This window comes from Zonotrichia albicollis, chromosome 11 (assembly GCF_047830755.1).
Source record: "Zonotrichia albicollis isolate bZonAlb1 chromosome 11, bZonAlb1.hap1, whole genome shotgun sequence".
Taxonomy (NCBI): Eukaryota; Metazoa; Chordata; class Aves; order Passeriformes; family Passerellidae; genus Zonotrichia; species Zonotrichia albicollis.
In genome coordinates, this window is record NC_133829.1 from 19,735,043 (window position 1) to 19,746,285 (window position 11,243).

The following is an 11,243-nucleotide window of genomic DNA, read 5'->3' on the forward strand; positions in this document are numbered from 1 at the left end:
CTGTGCTAATTGTGCATTGATAGTTGAGATCATCGAGTGACTTTCAGATGTTGCCTCATATTTTTCTATGTTGTATGGTATATGTTTTTAGATGCTGCTGTATACTCGAATATATACAAATCAGGGCATGTACAAAGTTCTTGGAGTTGTCTTTTTTCTTACTTACCTATTACAGTTCTCAGTTAAGAGCTTTGTCTCTGGTCATTTCTTGAAGATGTAGTTTGTTTTTCTGATGTTAATGTATTCATATATTCATTGATATATTCTCTATATACTCATTCCAACTTAAGTGACCTCCTGTAGTTGCAAGTAGTGCTGCCTGGTGCAAGGGTCCAGATCAGACCTGCTTCACAGTATCAACTGAAGTTAAATGTGTGTATAATGAATAATGGAAAAAATACAAAGAAAACAATAATGCAGTGTTTTTACAAAGATGGAATTCTGAAGAAAAGACGTTCCGGCGCTGTTAAATATTAAGCTCAAAATTGCAGCTTGAGTAGTGATGAAAGCCCGCCTCTGCCAAACAGTTGCTTATGTAATTCAGTCAGAACTGGCTTTGCAGCTGAGCCTTGCACGCCTCCCCCACAGATGGAAGGGAGCTGCCACCACTCACCCATCTGAAGATCTGACTCAGTCTTTTCCCCTGCCACAGTGACAGCAGCCCTGCATGTTCTACAAATACATACACATTACTCCAAGTGCATGAGGCCTAATCAAGGAGATTGTTCCCAGATTACATTTACTTCTTGAATTACATTGCCTTTATTTTTTTTTATTGGCCATGAGACTAAAAACCTGAAACAGTTGATCATGTAATGAGTGCTTCTTCCTACATGTTTGCTTTCCTGTAGAAAAGCTGAAGGCAGTAGTTGCCTTTCTAAGGAAGAAGCTTTGACAGCAGATACAGGTCTTTGAAATCCCATGCTGCATCCTTGAGAATTCCCTGGAAATTCCCAAACCAGTTGCTGCTGGCTTACAGCTAATACTTCCCGAAGTTGTAGTAATGCTGTGGAAATACACGCATGCACTTGTGTGCACACACACACAGAGGTTTAACAATTACTCATCTACTAAGCGTTTTTGCCTGTCACAGAGGCACTTTGGTGGCAGGTTTGGTGGTTCTTCCCACAAGCTTTAGTCGCAATCTCAGTAAAGCTTGCTGTTGATACGCTGAGAGAGCCCCCACGTGTTGGCACCACACTCTAGGGTCACTCCACAGCATGAGTGTACAGCTGGTTGGAACTGGACAGTTGTCTCAAGCCAGTGTGTTCTGGTTTAGCTTCTGCTTTTCTAGGTAGGGTTTGAATGCTGAAGAGATGCATCTGTCAACCTCAACGGACATACGAGAGAAAATCTTTCAAGCACAGAAGTGGAAAGTTAATGAATTAAGTTAAACCAGTGACTTCTAATGGTCCATTTCAGTGGCATGTCAAGACAGTCTTTTAAAGAGCAGGCAGCTGTGTACCTGTAACTGAGAAGTGGTTCTTAGGTCTGTCCATCCTGCAGGTTTGGGTTCGTGCTGTATCCTTCCATGTAACATTGAAAGCCTGGCAATGAAAAGGCAGTGGTGGATGTGTGGAGGTGTAATCCCTTGTGTGTCTGTGTTTCAGCTGTAAAGTTTGGTCGAATGTCCAAGAAGCAGCGGGACAGCCTGTACGCCGAGGTGCAGAAACACCGAATGCAGCAGCAGCAGCGCGATCACCAGCAGCAGCCCGGGGAGGCAGAGCCGCTCACACCAACATACAATATCACCACCAATGGCTTAACAGAGCTACATGACGACCTCAGTAATTACATTGATGGGCATACCCCTGAAGGTAGCAAAGCAGACTCTGCAGTTAGCAGCTTCTACTTAGACATACAGCCTTCTCCAGATCAGTCGGGTCTTGATATTAATGGAATCAAACCAGAACCAATATGTGACTACACACCAGCATCGGGCTTCTTCCCTTATTGTTCTTTTACAAATGGGGAGACCTCTCCAACTGTGTCCATGGCAGAATTAGGTAATGAGAGAGAAAAGCTTCCGTTGTAATTGTTTTAACAATACCCTTTGGATGAAAGTGGCACGTGTAGCCAGTGATAGTGAGAATGCTGCTGCAGTAGAGCTGTGGGCATGGATGGGCATTCTTGTGTGAAGTGCACAGCAAACACCCTGATTGATCTCAGGGCACACGGGAACTCCTTTCTGCTCTGGACTGAAGCTCCCTGGGGGCTGGGGTTAATCACTGCTACCAGTGTTGCTTTTGCTTTCAGTCCTTGCTGTAGAACCCTGGGAATACTCATGAAGAAGGTAATTTTTAGTGTTGAGAAAACAGGGCATTTCTTTATTTGCAGATTATTTTTTTATAACAATTTATCTCCTTTTTCGTTACCTCAATACTGTTACTCCTAACAATAAGTGATGAGGCTGATTTTCTTCTCTTCACCTGAGAAAAGCACTGGGCTAATCTGAGGGCAGTTCTTGTCACTTATTGAAGACAATCTAGCCCCAGGTACTGAAGGACATTTTTGAATGTAGCAAGTTTTGATAATCTCTCCAAGAGACTTATAACAACCACATTAATTAGCACATTTTACTTTAAACTTTTCCCTTAATGATTACATTAAGGCTGAATTCCACAAGTATGACTGGTCAACAGCTGAGACTGGAGTTAGAGTGTGCTGTGTTATAAACAAAGTGGAACAGGACATCAAAGAACTGGTTTCGTGATTCCATTACTTATGTTAGCAGCCAGGCATTAAAATTGATTCTTAAAACTTGCTGAAGCAACATTTTTTCTAATTATTTTATTATGAAAACCTAAAAATAGTTCAAAAAATCAGGTATTCCACATTAAAATTTTGTGTGGTTTATTTTATGTTCTTTTGAGAAGTTTTTCAGAGAGGAAGACACAAGAAGCTTGCTTTTTAATGTCCTTATGTTGCAGAATGCTGCAACAATGTAATTTGTCCTGACAGCCAAAATATTGTGTCTGGCATGAATTCAAATAATTTCAGATAGGTAAAAAGGAGAAGAAAATGTCAGGACAAAGGCAACACCACTAGCTTTGTCTCAGTGAAATAACTGCTAATTCTCTCATGGAAGGTATTAAAACATTAAACCCACAAAAAAAAAAAAAATAGAGGGTTTTTCCTTTGTATACCCAGTGTTGAGTTTGGACCACTGGCCTGACAAAGTTTGTCCTGCTGCTTACCTTGATTTACACAGTGCTTCCTTTAAACCCTGCACAGCATGAACATTACTGAACAATGTTTGAAGAATGTTTGTCTGCCAGACGAAGGTTTCAATTTAGAAAGGTGTGGCTGTTCAATGAAAATATTTAGGTGTGTGCTGAAACGCAGTCCCAGAGTGAGGCAGAGCTTTGTGAATAACATGGGAATATTTCTCCTCCTGCATCCTGCAAGGGCACGGGGATCGTGCTGTCAGCTGCTGCTCCCAAGAACAAGTGTTTAACTGTACACTTGTTAAAAAAAAACCAAAACTGCTCTGAAATACATCAAAGCTATGGTGACAAAGTATAAATTACATTGTGTTCTACCTTACTGATTGCCCAGGTAGCACATATAATCTGCTTTTATTTCATCTGTGTGTTAAAGGCTTTTCAGGCAATATCTTACTCAAACTACTGACAGCCATTGGTCCGGCAGTTCAGTTTGTGAGGAGCTCTTTGATCATTACCAAACAAAGCCAGTTTCACTGAAGACCCAGTAATGCAGTCCCTCAGAATACCTCCGTGTTGCAGTGACCACCATTCCTGCTTGGTTTGAGCCTGCATTTTCAGTGGCCAAACAAAGCAGAATTCTGTGAGACAAGTCCCCAGGCCTCTGCTTGTCACGTGCTAAAACAGGAGAACATGCCCACCTGAAGGGTCAGGGCAGGAAAGGGGAAGTTAAATAAAAGTGGAACTTGGGTATCTAAATTCTGTTCAGGCTTTTGAAAATGTTCCTAAACATTTATGGAACCAGGTTTTATTAATAAATGTAAATCTGCATTATGCATCTTTTAATCAAGTGTAGCAGCAGAAAATAATTCTATTTCAAATTAAAATGTATGGAACTTTTAAATCGTGCAGTAAACTAGGTGAGTACTCTAAAGCTGAAGGAAAACAACCCCTCATGTTAGGGATTTTTTAGTGTGTTAGAGAATCTTGAAGATTAAGATAATAGATGCATTTTCGTGATATTTTTTAAATTTTGTGAGAGTAGGAAAAAAAAAAGACGCTTTTCCCTCCCAGGCAGCCTCATGGAACCAGAGTCGTGCCTGAGTGAGCGCTAGACAGGTGGTAACTGTATTTGCCCATTGGAAAGCGTTGGCACTGGCAGCTCTGCCTGCCTGCCAGTGCCGTTCTGGCCCGTCCCTGATGTGCCCTGTTCAGCACGGCCTTGGGCAGCTCTGTGCCCTCGCTGGAGGCTCCATCGCCCTCTTCTTCACACAGTTCCTGTGCCTGTAGTCCGTGGTGTCCTTCTGGGCCCGGTGCCCGGTGTGCCCCCGCGGTGTCCGGTGCTGGGTGTTCCCCGCGGTATCCGTGCCCGGTGTGTCCCAGCCGTGCCCGGTGTGTCCCGGCCGTGCCCGGTGTTCCCCGCGGTGTCCGTGCCCGGTGTGTCCCGGCCGTGCCCGGTGTTCCCCGCGGTGTCCGTGCCCGGTGTGTCCCGGCCGTGCCCGGTGTGTCCCGGCCGTGCCCGGTGTTCCCGCGGTGTCCGTGTCCCCCCTTGGTGCCGCTTTGTGCCGGTGCCCAACTCTGGGTCAGCGGCGCCCTCTGGCGGCGGCTGCGGGCGCGGCTCCGGCCGCCGTTCCATGGCAGCGCCTCCCGACGCCGGTTCCAAGGAAAGTCAAAGCAAAGCGATTTTCTCTCTCAGCTCACCCTCTCCCCTCCCCCTGTTGCAGCTGAAATGTACGAGCTTTTCTCGTGTCTGAAGGTATAGCTTTGCATTTCTAACGCGTGTCGCTTTCTGCTCTTTCTTTTAGAACATCTTGCACAGAATATTTCCAAGTCACACATGGAAACTTGCCAGTACTTGAGAGAGGAGTTACAGCAGATAACATGGCAAACTTTTCTGCAGGAAGAAATTGAGAACTATCAGAACAAGGTATAAAAGCATGCCAAGATACGGCATGGTTTCTTTAAAGCATGGTATTTCCATAACACACTGCAAAATTCACTTTTTCACTGCTTTCTCCTTACTATCAGGAATGTGTATTTCTGTGTGTTTAAAAAAATAATACACTAGAATCAAAAGCAGCAGTATGGTCAGGATATCTTCTGCTTGTGATTTTTAGAGGTATAGGAAAAGGCAAAGACATTCTCCTAAAATCTGTCTCTGGTAAAGGACAGGAAATAATAGGAATTTTTTCAATCCTAATTGGCATGTTATTTTCTCCTCTTAAATTGTAATGTCCTGGATCAACAACAACAAAAGGCGAAGCCACCAAGTGTGTGATGTTACGTGCTGTGCTGTAGCTGGAGTTTATAAACACAGAGCTCCATCGGATTTCCAGCCTTGGGGGTTCACTGCAATCCTGATTCATGCTCCAGTTGTCCCTCAGTGTTTGGCTTTACCTGTGGAGCAGCAGCAGTGCTGCCGTGCCACCAGGGCACTGTAAGGGCTGATCAGTGTTATTCCCAACGTGCCTTCTCTCCACAAGCTGCTGCCAATTGGCTGCTTTGGGAAAATGGCCTTGGGAAGCACTGCTGAAGCACGCTGTTCTTTGAACATATTTTTCATTTCCACAGAAAAATATTTAACCTTTCAGAGTACAATTTTTTCTACTTTAGGTGATTTCATTCTGCATTATTTTCAACACTGGAAAAACTCACTACTTGCATGCTTTCCTTATGTTTTTATCAAGATGATCTTCATATATGGACACATTTATATGTATTCTTCTGAAGATGAGCTAGGTTGATAATTTGCATTCTGTACAAAATACAGAAGCTGATAGGAAAAATATGATCATGCCTTGTTGGTGTAAATTGGCATTTTATTTTCATGCAGTGAATAAAATTCCCACTGAAATGACCGAACTCATTACACTTTGACATTTTTGGCTTATGATAAAAGTACTCTGAGCTGGATCTGTTGTGACATGAGTGAAGAAGTGTTCGATGGTTGCATTGTCACTCACCCACATGCAGCTCTGGTTTTGAGGTCAGACTGCAGCCAGCAGTGTTGGAGGGAGCTCACTCCATGTTGTTGTTTGGTTTTCTTTAGCTCAGTTTACTTTCTGACAGTGAGCTTTGGTTAGTAATTTTTTCATTTCTCTTCTCTCCCAAACAGCAAAGGGAGGTAATGTGGCAGTTATGCGCAGTCAAAATAACAGAAGCTATACAGTATGTAGTGGAATTTGCCAAACGCATTGATGGCTTTATGGAACTGTGTCAAAATGATCAAATTGTGCTTTTAAAAGCAGGTATGTGGGTCAGCTTTAAGGTCTGCTTCTATTAGTTCTGCCTGAGGAAGGTGTTACATGTTACAGTGGTTGCATACACATATATTCATATGCAGTACAATGGTCTTTTAAAATTAAATAATGGAAAACCTTGCAAAATTTCTGTCTTTGAAGTAACATCATCTTAGTTATTGTGGGGAGAAGGAGTTCAAGTCTATCTAATAAATTTTCGTTATGGATAAAGGGAGCAATGAGTGTGTTAAGATGTAAAAATTGGATTTAATTTTTTTTTGATTGCTGATAGTGAATATTTCAAGGTAAAAATCCAAATTGTTCTATGCAAGATATTGTAGGAGTAATTCAGGTTACAGATACTGGACCAAGTTGTTAAGGCTTGGTGAACACATATATAAATGAGCTGCTTCAGAGATTTCATTACTCAAAAAATGACTCAAGTTCATTACCATTAACTAAGTTGCTTTAGCAAAAACTTCTAAAGGGGTTTATGGGAATTCTTGTAATTCTACCAGCAAACCAAACTATGCTTTGTTACACCACAGCAACTTACTACACTACTAAACTGACAATGAATGCAGAGCATTGTTATTAAATTCTCACTTGCTCTTTGCAACTGCAGGCTCTCCTTCCTTAGTCAAACATCCCTTGTTTCTGTTATAGGGTCTTTAGAGGTTGTGTTCATCAGAATGTGCCGTGCCTTTGACTCCCAGAACAACACAGTCTACTTTGATGGCAAGTATGCTAGCCCAGAGGTTTTCAAGTCCTTAGGTAAGGAAATGTGAATTGTTGTGTCTTTAAAAAGAAAACAAAAAAAAAACCAAAACCCCAAAAAACCAGAATAAAAATAATATGGTGGAAAGGCAAGGGAAAACAGCTGCTTTGAAAAATCAGTCTATAGTATTCAAATAAAAGAGTTCTGGAGCTCAGACTGCTGTGTTCTGGCTCTGTTTGAGGCCAAGCTGATTTCAGGAGGTAAAACAGCTTAAGGCTGTGCAGTAAAGGACTGTTGGTGCTGAAGTCCAGCACTTTGATCAGGGTACAGCTGTTTGGACTCACTTGTTGAGAGGAGAAGCCCAGATTTCATATGTAATGTAATGTTTCATGTATCCTGTTGGAAAAGGCAGCAGATTTTAAGCTAATTTGGGACATACTGACATGATTGCTTTGAAGATGTTAATGGTGTTTTAAATTTTGCCAAGTGCAGTTATTTGCTGGTAAAACACTGTAAATCATTTTTTAAAATTAAACTACATACAATTTTGAAATTTTTTTCCCACATATTTTTGCTAATTTTAAAAGGATCTATTCGCTGGGTATAGATTTGGGCTGTAAGCTACTTTGTAGGCAGTGAAAATACATCAGTGGAGAATGCTGGACAATTACTGAAGTATTCTCTGCCTTTCTAAAACACCTCAAGTACAAGGTCAGAGCACAAACACTTCTGGGTTCTGAGGAAATATAACTTGGATTGTTACCAGCTGTGTGCAGAAGTTTAGGCTGGGGAGGCTGAGGAAAACCTTTGTGTCTCAGGTTGTGGTGCTCCTGAGAGCAGGGCTCACTCTGCAGTCTGTACCTGCATGTGTGACAGCAGCAGTAACCTGAATAACCTGTGTGAGCAGAGAATGGACGGAAGGAGACAGAGTTCCTGTTCTGCATGAACCGTGTTCAGTCAGACCTTGGCTTCTCCCTTTGCTTCCTGCATGTCCCTGTGTGCCTCTCTTCCCCCACTCTGTGTGCTCAATAATCTTAAAGTCACAACTTCTTCAGTCCACACTGACACAACAAGGTTCCATTTAGAACAGAAACCAAGGTAGAACAATTTTGAGCTTGAAAGTAAATGGCTTGAGATTTATTCATATTCACCCCATGAGAACCCAGTGTAGAAAAGATACAGTGTGCAAAACTTTGTCAGTCTTGGTTGCCAGGATGTGGGAGCTGGGAACTTGTGGGAGTGGAGTAATACCCTGAAGGATGAGTGAGATCTCACTGCCATCACTTCACAGTCCCTAAGGAGAAGACCACCTTGGAAGTGTTTTACATCTATTTCTCATCTCCATCAGAATAAATCAATAACTCTGTAGCACTGAAGTAGTTTTAAACAATGTAACAAGAGCTTAACTTTTTCTTGCAGGTTGTGAAGACTTCATTAGCTTTGTGTTTGAATTTGGAAAAAGTTTATGTTCTATGCACCTGACAGAAGATGAGATAGCTTTGTTTTCTGCGTTTGTTTTAATGTCAGCAGGTAAGAAATGAAGATTTCCTCTAGATTTATTTGGTAGGGGTTGTTTTTATTTTCAGGACTTTTTAACGATAATGTTACAATTATCAGACGTCGTGGAAATATCATTGTGGACACTTTTTGAGTGTTTTCTCCTCACCAAATTTTTTATTTTAATAATCACATTAAAACTGTGAATTTAGGAACCACTTTGTTAAATTGGAAATCCTAATCCAAGCCCATATTTTCCACATTTTCACCTTGTTGAGGACTCAGCTTCTTTGCAAAGGCTTAAATGCATTTGAGTGAGACTCATGAGCCAGTCCTGGTGAGAGGCAGTTACTGAACTCCCATGGGCAGCTGTCCATGTGTGTGAGCTTGCAGCTGCAGCACAACAGAGAATTTCCAGCAGTGCCATTTTAGTGTGACTGGGGACACTGAGAATTATGGTGCAGGACATCCAAGTCACCCCAAAAGTCAGCCTGGCTCTGCCATGCCTGTGGCTAAAATAACTTCATAATCCCAGGTGAATGTGCACAGTGTGCTCCAGGTCCTGGAAAGGCTTCTTAGGTCAGGTGGAGCAAGGTACTGGGGCAGAAAGTCAATTTGTGCTGGCCTGACACCTGAGGAAGGAAACTGTGAGTTCAGACTGCACCACAGTGGTCTCATTCTGTTGGCAGTGGTGGCTTTATTGAGTCTGCCATAAATATGTTCTCCTGTTGTTGGCCAGACAGGAAGTGTGTTAGCCCTGTGTCTTAGCAACCTACAGAACCCACAGTTCTGTCACAGCTAATACTGCTTTTCTGCCAGGAAGTTCAGCTGTTGTTTTATTTTTAATAGTTGAATCTTTGCATCTGATTTTTCTGTAAGTTCTGTAAGTTCTGCTGGCTTTCTCTAAGTTCTGTAAGATCTTAGCAAGATGATCCTCTCCAAGTAGTTGTTCATTATATGATCTATTAATTTCCCAGTAAAAAGTTGCTAGCCTCATTTTGTAAACACCCTGCATTTTACAAATTTTCTTGCAAATGAATAATAGATCTTACTCAGATGCATTGCATTATCCTAAATAAGGGCTTTATAAAAGTAGCTTTAAGTGCATGTAATAAATATATTTCAAAACCTGTTAATTTTGAAGCCCGTTTTCTATATGAAAGTATATGACAATTGGAAGGAAGGTTGCAAATAGGAAAAAGGAATCTGTAACAGACTTAGTACTTGTGGTGCACTGTGATCCATGTGTGCATTACTAGAGGTTTTAACTCCATTTATATTCAGATCGCTCATGGCTTCAGGAGAAAGTAAAAATTGAGAAACTCCAACAGAAGATCCAGCTAGCACTTCAGCACGTCCTACAGAAGAACCACCGAGAAGATGGAATTCTGACAAAGGTAAGGGTGATCCTGTGCCATGGCACAGGACTGTGGAAGAGTGCCTTCACCTGAACACTGCCCTGATTATGGGGTAAAGCTCATTTGCAGTTAATTTATTTATAAACCCAGAATGCTTTGTTCAAAATGGAGCTGCTCAGTTGCACCTTGTTACTTAAACCTAGAAGAGGTGAAATGATGATGTTCTAGGGAACAAGGTTGATAATGGTCTGAAAGGGAGTACTTTTATGTGGAACTTCATGAAAAGTGATGAAGGTTTTTATGATAGCTCTCCTACACAACACTCCTGCCACACAGAATACTATTTCAGTGCCACAACATGCATGCCTTAGTATTTGTGGAATCTCTGCTGCATGACAGTTAAGTTGTTATAACATGCAACGCACAAACTAAACTTGCTTTTCCAACTTCCGTGAGAAGTTCCCCACACAGCCTTTTTCTCAGTTCTTCCAGAAGTGACGCCTAGGGAAAAGAGGCACTACCTACTGAAGTATCTTCATGTAATTTCTCAGAAATGAGAAACTAGTGTGATGTTACAAGAAGTAAATCTGAAGAACTGGGGAAATACAGGCACTTTACCTTGCAGAGGTAGTTCCTTTTACACCTCTGTGCAGCCAGAGCTTATGCTTCGTTTCACACCAAAGAATTACTTACAGTAGAAGCAGGATGGTCCAGCACAGGCTCTGCAGATTTTCTTCATTTCAAATCCTAGCTCATGTAATTTTCTCTCAGTGTATGCTCTGGATACCTTTGTCAGAAGAAAGAGTCTTCCACATGCTTTGACACAAATATTTTCTCAGTAACTTCAGGGAGCACCCTCATGATATTTTAGAAGCATATTTTTTTTACCTTATTTCAATTAAGGTAAATAAATCTAATCTATTGCATTGCCAGTTCCCTCCATAATATTCACAGTGGATTTAAAAGCAGTTGGGATTACCTTCTTCCAAGAGGATAATTTAATGAGTGAAGATCCAGCCCTGAAATACTTGTTTTTCAATCCAGCAAGGAAACCTAATGCCACATTTTCCTGAGAACTTAAAAAAGATTATTTCAAAAATAGCTGTGAGTCCATTACTTAAATACTTCTAGCAGATATCCATGACTGTGCATCTGAAATGTCCTTGTTAAGTTAATAATTTGGTTTGGGAGAGCTTTAATCCTTACAGCAAGCTTGGGAGGCCTGGTTCCATGTATGACCATATGACTTGTGTTCATTTTTTTACAG

The 11,243-nt window shown here is 41.5% G+C and overlaps 1 protein-coding gene across 4 annotated transcripts in view; it reads left to right on the top strand.

Moving 5' to 3' along the window:
• RORA (RAR related orphan receptor A) overlaps window positions 1-11,243 on the top strand; it is a 350,740-nt gene that overhangs the window by 335,011 nt on the left and 4,486 nt on the right. For 3 of the 4 annotated variants that reach the window (XM_074549730.1, XM_074549728.1, XM_074549731.1), the window contains 6 exons: window positions 1,611-2,006; window positions 4,970-5,091; window positions 6,280-6,412; window positions 7,070-7,177; window positions 8,541-8,651; window positions 9,903-10,015. In XM_074549730.1, coding sequence (XP_074405831.1) covers window positions 1,611-2,006; window positions 4,970-5,091; window positions 6,280-6,412; window positions 7,070-7,177; window positions 8,541-8,651; window positions 9,903-10,015 — 983 coding nt within the window. The remainder of the gene's footprint in view (window positions 1-1,610; window positions 2,007-4,969; window positions 5,092-6,279; window positions 6,413-7,069; window positions 7,178-8,540; window positions 8,652-9,902; window positions 10,016-11,243) is intronic. The other variant, XM_074549732.1, reaches the window with a different exon arrangement.